We start from the raw sequence: 19,782 nt of genomic DNA, 5'->3' as shown, positions 1-19,782 counted from the left end.
TTTATTTTATTTTATTTTATTTTATTTTATTTTATTTTATTTTATTTCATTTTATTTTATTCCTAATGTGTTTGTCGCTTTCTCTTCTCCCTGTGACCTTTATTTTCCCTTTTCCTTACTGATCCTGTGGCATTCTCCTGCCCCAGAACATCTTAGCCAGTGCAGCTGCTGTGAGTGAAATACCAGCACGTGGTTTTGCTCACAGGGATTGCCCTGGGTGAAGGGCTTGCCAGCAGATTCCCACTGGATGTCAAAAGGTAGTACCAGGACAGCCGTGAGCAACTTCCAGAATGTGCAGCTCTGTTTTTCTGAAGTATTAAGTTGGGGAGATTTTGCCAAGCTCTTTGAAATGAACCACTTTTGAAGGAGATTTTTGGCCAAACCCTTTGTGATGCAGAGCAGTGAAACCATTTGGGACCATTTAAGTTGTGCAGTGTAACTGGGTCTGGGCCACTCTAAAGCTTTGGTTTGTTAGAACTGTAAAAGGGCCTGAGAGTTTGCATTGTCCGTGTGATTTTCCAGTTCTAGTGCTCAGAACAATAAAAGTACTTTTGGAAAATGTCCATGTTTTCTCTATTCTCTGCATTTGCTAACAGCTTTCCTGTCTAGCTACTTGTCCTTATAATTATTTTCTGCACTGGACTCTGCAAAACTGCCTTGGAATTTTTTTTTTTTTTTGAGATCTCTAAGAAAAGCAAGGAAGATCCATTTTTTAACAGAAATCTGAAACCTTGCTGACCACAATGCTATTAAAGACCACTTTTCAACTTCCATATTCTTAGAAAAGTCTCTCCGAGTTGTGAAATACCCATTTGTAAGCCTCTTAAATACACTGTTCAGTTTAACTGGCAGCTTGTACATCTGTCCTGGCCACATATCCTGTGAAAGAGCATTTCAGTGCCTTTTGCAGTGTGGTCCAGCTTCCTTTAGTGCCACAAGTTGTACTGGTTCCAGTGGAAATATGGGTTGGACGGTGTAGCTCATGGTGTTGTTCAGCCAGAACATCAGTGAATATGAATCTCTAACAGAACCTCTGTGTATTGTTGGGAAAAACTGTTCCCTCTCTATCCATTTTTATAGTACTGGAAGGCACCATAGATTCACTCGAGCTACGTCACTCAGAGTTTCTCTGCTGGTGTAAAAGTGCATTTGTACATCTTGCAATTCATTCCTTCTTACTTGGCAGAATGATTCTATTAAGCTTATTATGATAGAAAAGAAAGTCTTTAATAAGAGCTGTAAATTTCCTCAGTCCTTTGAGTTGGTTGTACTGTTTTATTTAATAACTTGCTGATGACCAGTTATTTATTTAAAAACTGGTGAAGCCCCAGCCCTGGGGATGTTTTCTCAGCAGGCGAGCTCTGTGTTGTCACAACACCAGCAGGCATCAGGCAGAGCCTTGTGCTTGGGTTCCTCGTGGATTGCAGGGCATGAACGGGAACAGGGAAATAACTCACTGCTGTGCTAGAGGGGCCCTCAGAGGATTGCAAGAATATCTGGGAAAATGGGCCTTTTTAGCCCTTGGTTAAGGAGCTCTTTCATAACAATCTCTGCTACTTTTTTTGGGCTACAGATGTCTTTATTTGACATTCATGAATCGGGTTTTGAGGTTCAGTTATGCTGAGAACAAGTATTGGGAGTAGATGTGAAATGATGAATGGAGTCTGAACTGTTGCTGTTGGTGATTAAAGGCTGCAAAAGATGCAGATCATCGGTGTCAAGTGATACATTTCTCTAACAACCAGTTTAGTTGGAGTGAGTTAAACCTAAAATTGTCACTTCTGGTGATGATCATGTGGTCAAAATGTGTTGGATTAGTAAGGCTGTGTTGTATCTTGGCATCTTCAGCTCAGTGTAACCCTGTGGCAAATATTCACTGCATTAATAAAGCCATAAAATAATGCTGAAACCTGGAAAACTCACAGTATTACTCTGTCTCTGTTAGTTCATGTGTTTTTGGAGTTGGAGAGGAAAATCCAGTGAAGCTGATTTTCATTTTGGGGCTTTGAGTATTGCAGCTCTTTTCAAACTCTGCAGGAAAACCTTGGGGCTTTTTTTTCTTCTCACAAGCTTCTCCAAACTATACAAATTTTTACAGGACTTAGAAACCTTTACCAGAAGTTTATTTTCACAGAATTTGAACTTCTGGCCTGGTGTGATGTTGTAGGATTTCATGTGTGTTTTTGTCCAGAGAAAGTCATGAAGCATAATAAGTCAGTACTACAGTAATTAATATTAATTTTCAGCTGTTCCACAGCTGTTTCTTGTTAAGTGTGTGGTGAAAGCTGTGTGCTTGGGCACATCTCAAAAGTCTATTTCCCACAGTTCCTGCCCAGAGCACTTTTCCACATTGTAGCTTCCCCAGAGGCTAAGGAGTTACACTGAAGTGTTTGGAGCTGTTCACAAGTCTGATTTTGGCCTCATAACTTGTGAGGGCTGTATTTTGGATACTTGATTCTGAGATGAAATTGCGCCTGACTTTTTACTTGTACCCTGAAAAAGGGTTTGCAGCAATTACCCCAACAGTTTCATGTCCCTGTATTCCTGTTGTAGGAGTTTTGGTTGGTTTCTTCAGTGCTGTCTCTTTTTCCCTTCCACAAAAAGCCAAATAAGCAACAACCTCTCTCTGAATCTCAAGAGATGCTCTTTCTCCAAAATTTACAGTCACTTCAGGCTTTTATTCTGGTGGCTGAAAAGCCCAAGCTATTTAAAACTGCATCTCCAAACAGAATAAAGTACCTGCTGCACCAAAGCAGGTGGGTGAAGGGAGCTCTTGCCCGAGATGTTGTATACAACGGGCAAGGGCAGGCAGAAGGGGAAGCTTTCAGATGCTCATCCAAACTACCGAGTTTGACTTGTGGCTACAGAAATCAGTTAAGGCTTTGTGCTAGTAACCCACAGGTAGTAGCTAAAAGCTGTGTGATAGGACCTTACAGGTTTTCCTTTCTATACAATCTTTAATTTCTTTTAATTGAAGCAAAACACGTTCCTGATTTGTGTAACGTTGTTTCCTGTGCCTTTGCTGCCTTCACCTATTGCTGCAGTTCTGTTTGTTTGTTCCACCCACTTGTTGGATGGATGAGGTAAACTAACGGATATTTCTCTGTTGGGAACTGCCAGAACCCTTAGGCAGTGATACGGACCTGAATAGTCTCAGCTGCAGCCCAGACTCGCCGACAGCCTGTACAGAGCTGTGTACGTTCAGTGTCCGATGCTGTTGCGCAAACATTGAGAGATACCTCTGGAAAAACTGCCGTGAAAAATTTCTATTTTCTGGGAGCAGTTGATTGTGCCCTAAGTGGGCTTTCAAGGAATTTAATGGGTTTTTAAGTTGCCTTTTTGTGAAATGAAGATGGAATAACTCAATCTCACCATTGCCATTTATAAAAATGGATTCAGAAAGCCAAAGGTTGAAAATTTATTCCCATTGCAAGCTGAAGCTTTCTATGGTGCAGGGTTTGAAGCAGTGACTGTCAAGTGCTGTGATCCCACGATGGCTATGAAACCTTTTGTCTTTTGTTTTTGTTCGCAGTCAAGCTGCAGCTTCAGGCGGAGGAACGAGGAGTGGTGTCCATCAAAGGTGTCAGTGCCAATCGCTTCCTGGCCATGAAGGAGGATGGCAGATTGCTGGCCTTGGTAAGCAGCACTTTCCTGATGTCTCTGTGTGTGTTGGTGTGTCCTGCCCTCGCTGTGTGGAGTAGCCTCTCTTCCTGCGGGAGTTACTCAGCTGCTCAGTGTGGGATTTATCAGGCGAAATGAGCGCTGCACAGCTTCTGTCAATTACTTGAAATAGGAGCTAGAGGAATTGGGTATTTTTGCCCTACCCAGGAGCTGAAAAATTTAACAGGAATGGCTTGTCTGAGAAAAAAAAAATCACAGTGATCAGGAAATTATAAAAACAAATGAAGAATGGAGTGTTTGTATTTTTACCCTCAGGAGTAATTTTTTCCTCTTTCACTTACTTTCACATAAAGTGATTTTAAAAGACCTCTTTGAAGTGGAAAGTAAAGCCAATTTCTTTTAAAAAATTACTTTTGTGATACTAATCTGTATAAATTGTTTTCTCATTTTCCTTTGTAGAGGATCAAGGTTTTTTTGGGCACTTCTACTTCCTAAGTAGAAAACTGGCAAGAAGAATATTTTTGAAAATGTTATGATAAAATTTACAAAGTTATATAAATGTGGGTAAATTAAACTGCTCTCTAGTGAGACTAGTTTTAGTTTAAACTCTGGTGTGTTTTATTGGTATCAGCTGAATTTTTAGCTGTGTTTTAAAGCCGGTGTGTGCAGCAGACTCTGGAAGTTAATGTCTCTCCGAGCCAGATGATAAATTTTGCTTTAGGAGCTGCAGTTACATTCATTTTGCATATGAGACATAGACACTGTAAACCCCTCATCCATATTTTAACCTTCAGTGCCTGGTGAAGCACCACTGCAGGGCATCTACTCTGCCAGAATTTTGGTTTGCAGTAATCATTGGTGCTTTGGTGTATTCACACAGCCCCATTCAGTCTCTGTGCAATTCCCTCCCGATGGCTGGGGTTAACAATGTGCATTCCTAACCCTGACTGAACTGCAGCTAATGAAAGACCTGTGCCAGGGGCTGCAGAAATTGCTTCTGATTCCCTTTCTCTGCCTCCGTGAAATGAGGCTGAATGTAGTTTTACAGGAGCAGGGCTCCCTGGGGCGCTCCTCTGCTCTGGCTCCAGGGAGTTTTGTGTGGGCTTAGGAATGCAGTTAAAGAACCTGCTTCAAGTTACTCGGATATTGTGTGACAGCTCAGTTGAAGAAAATGTGAGGAGTTGTCCACTGTGCTATTCTTGAATTAAGGATAATTGGGAATTTCCTGTGGTGCTGGTGCGGTGGCATTTGGCTTCCCATTCTAATTGCAGTCCGTACCCTGAGCGACTGCGAAGTGTCAAAATAGGGTGTTTAGCACCATTTGTAAAATTAAACAAAACACACAGGGGTGTGTTTATATTTGGGGTTTCTGACCTGCTGCTGCATGGTGGGTTTGGTTGTAGAACATGCTTCCCTTGCAGCAGTTTTAGCTGTAGTTCCTGTAAAGCAAAATGCTCGGAAAGTATCATCCGTTCACTCGGACTTACTCTCACAGAATATGTAAAGGTGGGTCACTTTGTGCTTCTCACTTGAGCTTATAAAACTTTTTTCTTTTGTGTTGTTTCCGGAAATGGGTATTACTTGAATCATGTTTGCTGCACACAACGTTGTTATTCATAGGTGGAAACTCTCTTACTCTTTTAAGAATTTTTTTCTTTTCCTCCAACCAGCCTAACAAACGCTGCTGCAATTTCATGGCTGTTTTCTGTAGCACTGGCAATGTTTTTCCATGAGGATTTCTGCACTGTGACTTCCAACAGTCTGTGGCTGGCTGTGCCTTTACCATTTTCTGCCTCTCAACACAATCAGGAAACTGTTTCTAATTGCCAGCGTCTCTTGTTCAGTTCGAGCAGGGCTGTGTTTCACGAGAGCTTGCAAAGAGCGTACACTGGAAATGTTTGTGGTGAATTGCACATGGTGAAACACTGCTGAAATTTAAGACATTATGGAACTTTCATTTCTAAACACGTAATTTAGTCCTCTTATCCATCAGTCACTCAAGTACTATTCTGTCCTTTTTAGTCTGGGTTTTTTTAATTACTCTTCAGTGTCCAGGATCAATTTGCATAGTGTCCTTGTTACAAATAAATCAACATCTTTGGAACTACGTTTGCAAATTATTATTCAGGCCTGTTTTTCGTCTTGTTGGATGTTTTTGTAATTACTTGTTGAGACATGCTGCAGGGTTTGTTCTGAGCTGGGCTCTGCAAGATGATTTACTGCACAGCCTGTGGATCACTGCTCACCCTGGTGATCTATGTGGAGGTGCAGTGGGTCATGTTCTTGTCTGGAAACCTGGATGCTGCAGCTTTTATGGAGCATTTTCTTGCTCTTTACTAACAGACTCAGTGTGGGGGAGAGGAGATCTCTACCACTGGAGGAAATGGCTGGTTATGAATGCAGATAGTCAAAACCTCCCCTTGGAAAATGCTCTTTTAACTGGAAATATTTGTGCAGAAATGCATTTGTTCCATCAGATTTTTGATGGAAAAACTGAACCATTTCCCATCTGATGTGGCTTATTTTGACTTTTGAGTTTTTTATAAGAATGAAATGCTTTGACTTTATAGAATGAAATGTGATTATTTCATTTAATGAAGAAATTTCCCAAACTTCCCGTGGAAGGAAGAGTTTTGACTAACTTGTATTTTATGATAAATAATTTGTTATTTAAGGATATGACCTGTTTGTTCTGTCATGCTTGCGTGGTTTTGCTGCGATCGGACAGGTTTTACCAGACTCCAGGAACTTGACCTGAAGGGAAATTCTTGTCTTTTGATGTTATGGATTAAAACTGTGTTCCAAGAATGTTTGTGAGAATAACCTGCATTTAGTTAGTGGAGTTCAGGTGTTTCACGAAGTGCTGTGAACGCTTCTGCTGCCAGATCAGCACTCTGAATGCAGCCTGGAATGAAGTGTATTTGAAGGAAAAAACCACAGCTATCCAGGGTTTTTCCAGGTGCTGAGACTGACAGTGCAGTGGCTGGCATCCCGCTCTTGCTGGAAAGCAGTCCAGCTCCTGAAATGTCGCCTTTGGCAGATGTTAAAAAATACATCGTTCATGAAGCCTGAACTGCCATTTGTCACCTAAATGATGGGGTTTATGTGAAAATTGACAGCATCCTGTAGGAAAGCACTGGTATCAAGTATGCTTTGGGGAGAAATAAGGATTTTCTTCACCCTTTTTTGATGGTGTCTCTGCTTGAATTTCCAGCTTGGGCAGTTGTACTGAATTGTCTATACTCTGCTTAAAGTTTTTGTTCTTAAAGGCTTCTTTATACATTTTCTGATCAGAACAAAGAATTACACACTAAAAGCAAATAAAAAGCTGCTTGATCTGTGTTAGAGACAATAAATGAACCATAGGTCAAACCTCTTCTTGTAGGTAGTTTTAACAATATTTTCACAGTAAGTATCTTTCTTCAGTCAGGAAACAGTTAATCTCTATTTCTTAAAACCACAGGTACTGCTTATATTCTTGTTAAGTTACTCCCCTGAATGTGAAGAATTGATTTGTGGTGCTACACCAGTAATGCGTTTTCTTTTCCCTTTTAGAAATACGCAACAGAAGAATGTTTCTTTTTTGAGCGTTTGGAGTCCAATAACTATAACACTTACCGGTCACGGAAATACTCGGACTGGTACGTGGCACTGAAAAGAACTGGACAGTACAAACCTGGACCAAAAACTGGACCTGGACAGAAAGCTATCCTTTTCCTTCCCATGTCTGCTAAAAGCTGATTTCCATGGCAGATTCTGAACACCAGTGCCACACAGCACTAAAAACATCGCCTTTCCTACTCCTCTCCGAAGTAGCAGAATATAAGCAATTATTTGCTGATATTATAACTACTTTTGCAGATACCAGATTAAACCATGAATGTTTCATACTGTCTTTATATTGCTCTTTAAACCCACTGTGCCAGTGTGTGTGGAGGTAAAGTGACTTGGGGAATGTATTTTCAGGATCAGTAACTTCCGTTTTCTGCCAGGTATCTATGTATTTTATTTAGCTTATGCTTGCTTTACGGGGTAGAGAACAAACCTGATGCACACTCATGGCAACCATTACCTTTAAAAATAATTTATATCTTGGCTTATTAGAGAATAATTACTTTCTAGTAATTACCTAAAAAGAAGTCCATGGATAATTTTAATATGCAACACTGCAATAATAATTCTAAATTATTACTATAAGGAAATGTGAAATGTGTTGCTATGATGTCATGTTTCTGTAGGACTCGGGCAGTTCCCTGTGGTAGAGTTTGTAGAACAGGCCTGTGTAGACAGCTGGGAACTCCCTCATGGTTATGTCAACCCTATCAAACCCTTCCCGGTACCCATACAGTAAGAGCTTGGCCACGTTGCTGGTGATGGGAGTGGCATTTTCCGTCCTGGCCAACTCCTCCAGATCCATCCACTCACACCGCAGGCACTCGTGCTGGCAGAAGCTGATGTGGAAGGAGGAGGGCTCCATGCGGCAGATGATGTACATGTCCGACTTCCCGAAGGCTCCAGGGTGTTCGTGTTGCTGCCTGATGCTCAGGATGGACTTGAACTCTGACTTGATGCCAGTCTCTTCAAAAACCTCTCGAACTGCTGTGTCTCCTGGGTGGAAAGAGCAATCCTTGCAATACATTTGAGAGTAACTTAGCACTCTAAACCTTTTGGAAAGGTGTAAAGCCTCTAACTCAACACATTCTGTTTGCTTCATAATGTTTTCAGGATGTAAGTCTGTTTTTGCAACACAAGGATAAGCTAATGTTTTGGTCCCCAAACAAAAGTAATTGCTGTGTGCCTTTCTTGTGTATATCCTACAGAATTACTTTGGTAATGCTGTACAGGGTGTGGTTTGAAAGGGACACTGATGGCTGCTGGCTCCACTGATCCATTAATCCAAGACAGCACTGCACTGTCTTTGCAGTCCTTTGGATCCCTGTCCCTCTCCTTGTCTCTGCCCGGTCTCAGGTTCAGACCCTGTGCAGCAGCACCTGCACTGATGTCAGATCTCTTGATTGGATCAGTTTCACTGCACTTTCATGCCAAGGGATAACAAAATGTGTAAAACTGTTTGCAGAAAGTGGAAGGTGGTGCCAGGTCCTTTTCAAGATGTACCTTAAGGGTCTGGTGACATTTCAAATATGCCACAGCACCAGTGCAGCACAGAGCCTGTTCCTGAGGAAACGTGCTGCATCTGTGCTGCACATGTACATTCTGTGTGCCCCAGACAGAGTGAGGTCAGTCCTAACATTCCCCACCACAAACGCAGCAGGAACTTTAAGGGTCTGCAGGGTCTGCGTGCTGCAATTACAGCCAGAGAACCACCCATCCATCCAGAACTCCTCCAGAGAGATGATTTTTCTCTTCAGTAACAACTTAAATTGAGTCCCAAATAAGTTTTTTTACTATTCCACTGATTTCCCCAAAGTCTGCGGTTTCATTGTAGCCAAGTCAAATCCTACTTGCCTGGGGTAACTGCTGGTAGGTTGAACATGGCTTTTCCCAGATTAATGTAACCTGGTCGCGTCTGGTTGAGTGGTCAGTGGATAGAACTGTTGTGCAATGTTACCTGCTCCTGTTAGTTCATTTTCAGTAAGAAATGTGTGCTGGCTTGCTTCCAAAAGCAAGTGCATTTTAAAAGACCCGTAGAGATTCACCATCCTATGGAAGCTTGCATCTTGGCATGTCAGAGGGGAACAAAATAGACATTTCAGGGGTAGTTTCAGATATTGGAAATAACTCCCTGTGGCAGGTGATTTTGTTAGTGGGCAGGGGGGCTGTATTTACACAGAAGTGAACTGAGATCATGAGGAGTGTTGAGGCAGGCTGTGGTTAAGAAAAATGCAGTAATTAGGGATTTCATTTAAGCTTTGAGCTTTGCTTTTAGATGAAGTGCCATTTCCCTTTTATTTAAATGTGTGTGTATATATATAAATATCTAATGACAGTTAAACTAGAAGAAACACTACGGCTGGAGTTTCAGAAATACTCACAAAAATGTGTGCACTTTGCTTAATCTGCATTATGAAACTATTGGTGTTACTTGCATGAGTCAGTTGGCACTCATTTAAGTAGGCAGCCATGCATGTTGTTACTTCATGTAACCAAAGGATTTTAAGTATTGTAATTGCAATTTTTAATTGCAATTTAAAATTTAGTCCCTTGAGTGACTTGAGTTTTTAAGGTTTGATGTAAGAATGAAAAAGGAAGATCAGGCCCTGTTATATTGTATGTTTCACTAATTTATACCTTCTTGTAATATGTGATGCAGAGAATCATAACTTTTATTATTCTGTAGTTTATAAGTGGCAGGAGGGAAGCTGTAACAGACTTTTCTCCTGGGTGGTTTTCAGTCCAGGCTCCAGCCAGAATCTCACCTGGTAAGTGAGGGATGGCCACTGGCTTACTCAGCAGCAGCATCCCTCCAGGGAATCCCACTGGAATGCCAGTGCTGTCATTTTGTTGTTCCCTTGAGTACAAAATTCCTTTTGCTTCTGGCAGTAGAAGTGAGAAGGAGCCTGGCTAGACAACAGCCATGGCGTTTGGGATTCTTTTGAAAACACAGATCCATTTCACCATGTTACATTACAATGTCCAGCAAATATTTTTGATTTCCATCACCAGGTTTGACAGAAAGACTTAAAATATGACTCATGAGTTATGAAAACTAAACTCAGCCGTATCCTGATAACCAGGAGCTTTCTCCATGTATTGAAATAACAACTGTAATACAACCCTAACACATGTTGTTGTAGGGAGACTTCTAAACCAGTAGGTATTTCTAAGGTATGGAACAGGCAGGAAACCTGGGCTCAACAGCTTAAGAATTAACAGCCTATGGATCATGATTTTAAGGGCTGAGATACAAGGAGAAAAAAGCCAGATTTTCTCTCTTTTCATAAACACCCTTGTTCATTCACCTGTGAAGATAAACTTCAGAAGTGCTCATCATCAGCATGTGGTGTGTTGGAGAGAAATGAGACGTTTCCTCAAACCAGCCTTGTTTCCTACCACAGGAGTGCCTTGTGTCTGTGTTGGGAGCAGGTGCCCACAAGACTGAGGCCCTGCACTTCACACTGGCCCTGTGGCAAGATGCTTTTAGTCCAAATTAATCAAGTGGAGGGGGGGTGGAAGGAAGCAAGTGCATTTACTTGTTTTGCACGTAAAAAGGGCGAGTTGGAAATTTTTGCTCAGTCCATCTCTGAGGTCACTGCCCTGGATTCCAGTGTAAGCGGAGAGCTCCCTATTTCAGTTTTATTTGGGCTCTATATGGATTACCTTAATCCTCTGCACTTCTGGCTCATTTTTCAGCATATCCAACTAGCCTACAAAAATTTAGTTGGCCTCAGGCACACACTTAAAAGGAAGTGTGGAAAAGAGTAAATGTTACAAATACAAAACTTCTTTACCCTGAACATAATGCTGTTACCATTACGGTCCCAGGATTGTGTCACTCCATCTGTTCACCATTAATTCAAGGAAACAATCGATCACAGAAGCGAGGTGGGTCACCCTGTATTTCAGTGGTATTCATGTCTTTGTAAACTCTGTTGATGTCTGACCTGTTCTCCTAGAACTTACCAATGTCTTCTCCTGGATTAGACAGACCTCCTGGAAATTTCCATGCGTTTACAGTCTGTATTGGAGGAAAAACCCATTCATGAAGTAGTCAGCCTGTGTTGCACTCTTTAATACGAAGGAGACAACACATAACTTTTTTTTGTTGAAGTTGCAGTATTGTTATTGTACAAAGATTGTTATTTTACAAAGTAGGAACTTGTTCATTCCTGCTAACATGATGATCAGAGACAGCTACAGTCTGTATGAATTATTGGAACAAAACACCTACTGATTGAAAGTACAAACTGTCCAACAGTCATTAGACAACGTTGCTGCTAGATAGAGTAGCTGAATATTAAAAAAAAAAGCTGCTATAACTATATAATCTTATATTTAATCACTAATGTATTCCACTTCCATGGTTTTGGCTTTTAAAAAATGTATATATATTTAATCTTACCAACAGGTATTACAATTGTACTGTTCTGTACTGCACTGGCTTTAAGATGTCTCTGTGTGTCTGTAATGATCATTTAGTGTAACTTGTCATTTTCATGGAATACAAGAAATGAGGGCTTGTGTGTGAGTTATGCATAGAAACATTTATTGAATTGCAATAAAGTTCAGTATTAAAACATGAAGTGCAGGCTTGATGTTGTTACTCACACAGCTAAAGGAGTCCCAGTCCCTGCATCTCTTGGAAGAGCATAAAGATTTGTAAGCTTTACCTTTACTTCTGTGTACTTTTCTTTCCTTGTTAAAAGTTTATGTAGGAAGAAGTTACCCTTCACCTAGAAATAAATGCAGTAAAAAGGTACACTGGCGCAAAAAAAGCTTTTTTTGTCTTTGCAGCATAGCAGGGAAGCTGTGTGCTTTCCAGTGATTTGAAACCCTAACGACTACATTGGAATTTTTTTTTTCCTGGGCATTCTTAAAGGGCTTGGATAGGAATTTAAAGTAATAGATTAAAAACAGTGCAGATGGAAACCACATATATTTGTCTACTGGCTTTCAGATTTGCTTTCAGTTCCTGGAAATCTTTGTGTGCTGTGGAATTGTCCTGTCACAATTAAACCCAAACAGCTCTTAAAATTCCAACAGCTGTTTAAAAGTTTTTTTACTCTGATGTATTTTTAAGATATTTACTAAAAGGTAAGCATGCACATTTTTGGTTTTTTGTGTAAAGGGTAAAGAAATGTTGTGTTTCTAATGTTTACAAAGTGCTGTTGTGTCCCTGGAGACTCTCTGGAGCTGGAACCACTTCTGGAGTCTATAGCATGAGAGGTAGGTTTATGCTTTAATTGGTAATTGCTGAATGTAAGCCTGAAGGTCATGCTATAGACAAGTCCTCGACATTTTACTGTAAGTAAAAACATAAAATACAAAAATGAAAAATAAACATCTTCAATTACAGGAAACAAGTTCAGAGGAAGAGAGACACCCTTGTCTTTTGTGTTAGAAACTCAACATGTAGTATGACTGAACCTGCCTATGAAAACACCCTTTCACTGAAGTTCATTATCTGTGTTGTAGTTACTAATGAACTGATCCTTTGGGTCCTGAGGAGAAATGTCTTAGTAACTATTTCAGGAAAGACAGGAGAATGCAGCCAGTGACTGACACAGTTTTAACTGTTTAAAATGCAAATGATACATCCAAGTGTATTTCAGTCTACCTAGCTAGGTTTTGATTGTTTCAGGTTAAAACTGCATTATCTCACTCTCCTAGAGACACTTGAACTTGCAAATGAAAGCATAATGGAGGCTAAATGTCTCTTAAATGGAGTAGCACAGCCAGCTGCCAGTGAGCCAGAGAGCTTTCTGCAGCAGCTGAATTAAAACCTGGGTTAGCCTCATAGGGGCTGGAAGACTTTTCAGTGATTGATGCTCCTTGACCTCAAGCCACATCACACGAGCCACCCTCACCACAGCACTGCTCTGGTCTGGAATTTTCTGTAGTGAGGGCAAGCGCTTCCGTGTGTGAGAAATTAAAGATCTTTACGCCTGCTGGACTAAGGTGGTCTCCAGGTCACAGCCAACCAAGCTACTGCTTGTTTAAAGCCACAGATATGCCTGGAATTTTGGAAACCAAACCAAATCAGAATCTTTCTCTCAAAATCTGTTTCGAGCCATGGGGGTTTTCCAGAGGTCTTCATGGATCCAAACACAAGATCAGGGACTCCTGGGTCAGTTACAGGAGAAAACAGAAAACTCAAAGCAGGAAGGATACTTAGTTCTGCTGAATCAATCACCAGTTATAACAAAGCTGTTGATTTTTAGAGTTGTTTTTCCCTTAAAATGGAATACAGTAATCTGTTGATAGATGTGTTTAAGACACTTGTAAAAGGAAGTAACTTTCAACTATCACAATTTTGGAGTGGAATAAAAAGAAACATATATTTTGTTTTATACTACAGAATAGGCTTATCTAAATGAACTTCTCTATTTTATAATCCTGTAACAAACATACCTTATTTCTGTCTTGTACAACCAACACCTTCCCAGTGCTTTCATCTAGAACAGCACCTGGTATAGAAAGAATATTGAGGAAGATGAAGCATTTGGGACAACTATGTTCAATCCTAACAACCAAAATTTAACATATTTTGATAAAGCATAACAAACCTCTAATGGTAACATGTACAGTTAGGAAGGTTTGTATGGAGGAATCACAGAGTGGTTTGTCAGTGGAAAATGGATGCACAATAGAATATCAGAAAAAGGTTAAGTACCCCATATAAAAATTCAAAGTTGGCAGTACCAAGATAAAAAATTGCAACATTTAAGTTCCAGATTAGACAAGAAATGAAAAGAAAAACTTGCTTGTGTTAATATCAGAACTAAAGAATGCAAGATCAAGGGGTTACCCAGACAATCTGGCAAAGCTGCTTGCTTCAGCAGAGACGTGCCTGTAATCTTCCTCAAATAACAGAATTTTCCAGTGACTCTGGCTGAGAAGCCACCCTTAAGGGGGATGAATTTTTCTCCAGTGAAATTCATGATAACCCCCCCCCCCGCTGTAGTGAAGATTTGAGTGGTTTTGGGTTAATAACACACCAGGTTTAGTACTCTGAGCTGACTGTACAGTAATGTTCAGCTGTGTGACTATCTCTGAACTCGCACTACCCGGCTAACAACTCATGACAGGAACTGTGCTGTAATCTGAGCCAACTTCTTAATCAAAAAGTGTTGCTTCCAAGTGGAAAAGTGACACTTTCACTCGACGAAGAAGCCTGTCTGACTAAGAAGTGCCGCTTTTCCTTATGTCCTCATGCTCAGCCCATGACTTTCTCCCTCAGGTTACAAGTTTTCCTACTTTCTGAACTCCAAGTGCTTTCATGTTTAATTATGTCATGCTCACTGGTCATACTTTAAAAATGTCCTTCCCTTAAAACAGGTATTTTTCTCAGATTTTAAAGAGTGCTGTGGTGCATCTTGCCAGGATCTCTTCCACATCAGTCATACATGGCTTTCAAATTAGAGGTTAACAGTAAAAAAAAGCTTATGTCATTTTATAGCCAGAGGAAGAGGATACAGGCACATCTGTGATGACATGTGCATTTAAAATGCTATGGGGAAGTATATCCACAGAAAGGAATTATTAAGGATGAGTGTCCAACTAAAAACAACCTCTGTTTTTTAGTAATACATGGCAGAGTTATGTGTAGGAGGAATATTTCAAAGATGAAGTACCAGTCCTCCTTCAAGCTATGTCAAAGGACGTGCTTTAAGAGGGTAGTCACATATCTGCCTCCCTGTGGCTTGTGACTTTATGATTTCATTCCTCCTGTAAATATTTAGCAGTGTCCAAGTTCAACTATTGTAATGATTAAAAGAGGGAACGTAAGAAAAGCAGGAGGAACTCTGTGATTAGAGGGTTTGTTTTCTAGAAAAGTCATTCCTCAGCCAAAGGGTTTGCTGAGATCACGGAGGGCTCGTGAAGGCAGGAAACTGCCATTTGAATCAAACAGAAAGTGTGTTTGCTCTCCTCTGTTCCCCCGAAATTGAAGCCTGTGCATGTAATTTTTGGCAGTGTAATTCCCAGTGAGATGATCAGAGTCTCTGCTAGAGGATTCCTAAATCCAGAGCAAGAAGAAAGAAAACACACTAGCAGGATTTGCTGTCTGGTCTCATGTTCCCTCGCTGGACCACACCTGGTGACCAGTGAGATCAGAGCTTGACTGCAGGCCCTGAAGTGTGGTTTCTAAAACTCTCCCTCCTGCTACAAATGTGGCACCTGGAGCTTTAAATCATCTAGTGCCATGATGACTTTCGTGCCACGATGACTTTCTGGAAAGGTTTATACTTGCAACCCAACCAAGTAATCACTATTACAACACCACTTGGTTTTGAATGTTCTCTTTTGGAAAATAGGTAAGAAAAGCATTAAAAAAAAGAATCCCTTAGCCAACTCCAGATAATGAGTAATGGAGGGGAAAAATATCTTCATCCTACCTCTTTTATTTATGACTGATGTAAAAATGCATGCAAAGATGTTCAGTGTTGAAAAGCACTTGTCAACCACAGAATGAGTGCAGACACAACTGCCTGCACTGAAAACAACAGCAGACAGGAATAGCTATTTGCAAAATAGTTCTAATAGGAACTACTTTTAAGTCACTTCTGATAAGTGACTTGCCAAACCTATCTACCTCCATCTTCCTGTGCAGTTTCACAGTTGCTCATTTTAGATTTCCTTAAGTAACAGGATTGGCCAAGGCTGATGATCCTCTGTGTGTGAAGACTCTCCTTCCAGGAGTCCTTCAACTCCAAGGACCTTGTTTCAACAAGTAGATTAAGGTGGTAGCAATGCAAATAACAGCTGTATTGTAAGGCTTGTAGTGCATGAGCGGGGGAAGAAAATGCTTTTTATTTTTCTTCCTCTCCTTTTACTTTCCTTCCTCAGCTTGTCCTCTCATGCCAGGTACATGGCATATTTACAAACATGTCACTTTCTGGATGGCAGGCCACATCCTCCTCAGAGGTGGAGAATTTTGGAAATGCTTTTTAAAAACATGTTAATCACTTCATACACCAGAGACTCCTCTGTATCTTTACACATGTGGAAAATCCTGCCGCCTACAAACGGATGCAGTAACTTAGCTGGAAGACACATCACACATTCCACTATTTCTAAACAATAATGGCCAAGCCCAGTGAGTAACGTTTGCTACTCTCTGCTTGGCCACTCTCATCCAGTCTGGTAAAACATGACCTGACCCTGCTTATTCACACCTTTGTCATCGCTTGGCTGGATGGTCCTGAGGCACAAGCCCTGGCTGTGCTGTGTTTGCTGCGTGGGAAACTCCAGACAGGAGGAAAACCAGCTGCTGGTCTACTTGGCAATGAGACTTGCTACCTGTTCCCTGTGCTGGCTTCCTGCTGGCCAGCCAAGCACTCTCCACATCTCTGCTTTTCATTTTCAGGATGCTCAGAGGACTGAGTCCTGCATTTCACTGGCCACAGCTTTGGCATAGACTCTCACCAGCAAATTGCTTTTATTTACTGCAGTCACGTTGTGAAATACTTTTTGGTTAGGAAATAAAAATGCCTTGAGTTTGACCCCCCTCCCCAATATACATATTTAAATAATTTATTATTTCAATAAAATGAATTAAAAATAGAACGGAGCCTTTCCACTACCCAGGGTCTCCCTCCTAAAGAAGACAAAGCAATAAACCTACCAGGTGGTATCCACACTGCTTAGTGTGTTTTTGGGATGTGTTCCAGATCCACTGACAGTGAGTAGAACAAAAGAAAAAAAACCCACATAGCAGTCATTATTTAACACTTGTTTACCTGACTAAAATGCTTTCCTTAAGTATTTACCTCCTTTAAAGAAATTCCCAATAATGAATAAAAGTGTACAGGTTTGAAAAATGGTAGCAAAGAACACATACATTATATGTTGTGCAATTTTAAAACCTGTACAATAAATTAGGAAATCCATATACCTGCACTCACCAAACTTTTCTTTAAAGTTTCCTCCTACTTGCAGAGTGCCAAGTGCTTCGAAGCACAACTGCAAATTATGCTCTGAAAATACATTTTTAAATGTTTATTTGAAAATCTTTCAGAATTATGATTTTTCTTCTAGTCCTTTCTGATGCCCACAGGGGTCTCAACTCATCTCTTACATGATCTCCTTTCAAGCAGCACTTTCAGCTGTGCAAGTTCTACTTCAGAAAACCTCTCACTTAGTCAGGTTTCCTCACAAGGAGTAACACGGTGTATTTGCGAGTAGGATGCACCGTCCTGTTCCAGTTTAATGCCACATATTTTAATGGTGAGGTTTCCATACCTCAGGAAAACATGCTCCAACATGTCCATTGACAAACTCCAAGTCCGCCTTCAGCATCCACCCTGCCCTCTGCTGGTCTTGGAAGAAGACTACCGGTGGCAGTATCACTGTTTTGTAATTCAAGAGGTTTTTTTCCCCCAAACTTCCTTTTACCTGACCTGCTGCTACACAGAACAAACCATCTTTTGTGAGTTCTTCCTAACTAGATTTTTCAAATTGCTGTTTATGGGCCTCAACACCATTTGCTGAAGAAATAACATCCCACATGGTCCCTGTGAGCCAAGTACAAACAAGTCAGGGTTGTAACTGGAGAGATTTGCTCTTTCCAGTCTTGTGATTTCTGTGCATTAATGTAACCCTTAACCAGTACATGAAGGGTCCAAGCCAAGCTCCAATTACAGATTACTGAGTGATGGGATAAGTAATGGTAGATCTGCAGAACTCTGCTGAGTGAGAGGGGAAAACCACTCGAATTCAGTGAAGCTAACTCCAAGCTGACAGTATTTTCGGCTCATCATCAGTCCCTTGTACTGTGCTATATGAAAAACTAAAAAAGGGGAGACTTGTCTAGTTCCTCGGAAATTTTTTCAGTTATGGAATGACTTTCCTACTGTGGTTGTGGGAGGTCTAGATGGATTAAGACTACAGTGTTTGTTTGGTTTTTTTTGTAAAATATATGGTTGGATTGAAGACTTCTAGGCACAGCTTAAATCAGCTTTCAGACCACTGCAATTTAGTCTAATAGTTGCTTTAGCTTCTGAACAATCTTGTTGGGTCAAGTTTTCTCCATTTAAACACATTAACTTGAGCATAGTTTAGGCAGGTACACATATTAAGCACACAGAGCAGAGAAGTGCTTTCTCTTAAGTCAGTGGTTACTTTTTCATTTTAAAATGCAGTAGGCAGCTGGTTTCCACATGCTGGTTGTACAGAGGAACAGTTCCTACTGAACCTGCTCCTAAGGGCTCCTTCAAGACTTTCTGTGGGTGCAACCACTCCTGTAACTCACCTGCAACCCCCAGCTGGTGTGTGGCGAACCCCGGCAGCCTGCTGGGCCCCTCTCCCAGCCACAGCGTCAGGGTAGACGAGCCCTGCTCAGCGTGGTGGAAAGCAAAGCCTTGGGAAGCAGCCACCGCCACAAGGCTGCTCTGGAGGATGGGGACATGGAGCCAGACAGCAACACGGCCTTCATCCCGCCACTGAGACACGGACTCTGCAAGAGAGGGAAGCGAGGCGGGTCAGGGACCCCTTTGCCCTTGACCTGTGTGGTTTTAAGCCTTACCACGCACTACAGCCGTTGGTAATGTGCAAAAATCTGTATTTTTCACCTCATTTACCACAGGGTGAAACTATTGTTGGTGGGAGAAACTCGCCAGCAGTGTCAGAGGCTGCCAGCTCGACATATTATGTGGCACAACTTGGTGTTCATGTGCAAAATGATGGCTTTTCCATCACGGGTCTGCCATGAGAAACAGGGGAATCTACTCTTCTAGACACCAACTGTCCCACTGGACAGTTCCTCAGTACAAGGAAGATAAGGAACTACTGGACTGGGTCCAGTGGAGGCCACAAAAAGGATGAGGAGTCTGGACCATCTGTCTCATGAGGAGAGACTGTGGGAGCTGGACCTGTTCAGTCTGGACAAGATGAGTCTCAGATGGGAGCTCATCAATCCATACAAATATCTCAAAGGTGGTGCCAAGAGAATGATGCCAGACTCTTTTTCACTGGTGCCCAGTGACAGGACAAGGAGGAATGGCCATAAACTGAAACACATTAAGTTTCACCTGAACACCAGGAAGAACTTCTTCACACTGAGTAGCAGAGCACTGGAATAGGCTGCCCAGTGGGGGGCGTGGAGTCTCCTCTGGAGACATTCCAAATCCACCTGCTGTGGTTTGTCACTCCTGTGTCACCTGCTCCGGGTGATTGGACTGGATGATCTCCAGAGGTCCCTTCTAACCCTAGCTATTCTATGGTTCTGTGAACAACATCTACTCCCGCCTGCCAGCGCCCTCCACCTCACGGCCGCGGCTCAAGGTCTTTGAGGGGAAGGCGGTGGTTGAGAGCGCCCCCTGGCGGGACCCCCGCCACCCCTCACACACCGCCCCCCGCCCGCCCCGTGACTCGGGACCCCCGCCCGGCACTTGCCCCGCAGCCACCGCCCGAAGGAAGCCCGCTCCAGCCGCGGGGACCCGCGCAGCTCGCCCAGGTCCACGCTCACCCCCCCGAACTTGTCCGGCCTCACCCGCAGCCCCGCCAGGGCCGCCCAGCCCCGCACCCTCCGCATCGCCCGCCACG

At 41.9% G+C, this 19,782-nt stretch overlaps 2 protein-coding genes across 2 annotated transcripts in view; one reads left to right on the top strand and one right to left on the bottom strand.

Annotated features, from left to right (window-relative positions):
* FGF2 (fibroblast growth factor 2) overlaps positions 1 to 7,509 on the top strand; it is a 19,449-nt gene extending 11,940 nt beyond the window's left edge. The window contains exons 2-3 of the mRNA XM_042048510.1: positions 3,533 to 3,636; positions 7,177 to 7,509. Of these exons, the coding sequence (XP_041904444.1) occupies positions 3,533 to 3,636; positions 7,177 to 7,362 (290 nt within the window). The 3' untranslated portion in view covers positions 7,363 to 7,509. The remainder of the gene's footprint in view (positions 1 to 3,532; positions 3,637 to 7,176) is intronic.
* Positions 6,848 to 19,782, bottom strand: NUDT6 (nudix hydrolase 6). The gene is made up of 5 exons (XM_042048508.1): positions 19,633 to 19,782; positions 18,491 to 18,694; positions 13,651 to 13,706; positions 11,203 to 11,257; positions 6,848 to 8,229 (listed from the first exon to the last, which is right to left on the bottom strand). Exons 1-5 carry the CDS (start codon positions 19,769 to 19,771, stop codon positions 7,838 to 7,840), a joined length of 846 nt encoding a protein of 281 aa, XP_041904442.1. The 5' UTR covers positions 19,772 to 19,782; the 3' UTR covers positions 6,848 to 7,837.

Source organism: Corvus kubaryi, unplaced genomic scaffold (genome assembly GCF_017639235.1).
Source record: "Corvus kubaryi isolate FWS band 111438036 unplaced genomic scaffold, C.kubaryi_AGA036_p1.0 67, whole genome shotgun sequence".
Taxonomy (NCBI): Eukaryota; Metazoa; Chordata; class Aves; order Passeriformes; family Corvidae; genus Corvus; species Corvus kubaryi.
The sequence above is the reverse complement of the archived record's forward strand: the minus strand, read 5'-3'. Positions and strand labels throughout refer to the sequence as shown.

Coding starts and splice junctions, on each gene's coding strand:
- NUDT6 (XM_042048508.1), bottom strand. CDS start 19,771: ATGCGGAGGGTGCGGGGCTGGGCGGCCCTGGCGGGGCTGCGGGTGAGG. Junction 18,695..19,632: donor CTTCGGGCGGTGGCTGCGGG/GCAAGTGCCGGG, acceptor CCTCTCTTGCAG/AGTCCGTGTCTCAGTGGCGG. Junction 11,258..13,650: donor TTGTACAAGACAGAAATAAG/GTATGTTTGTTA, acceptor CCTCCAATACAG/ACTGTAAACGCATGGAAATT.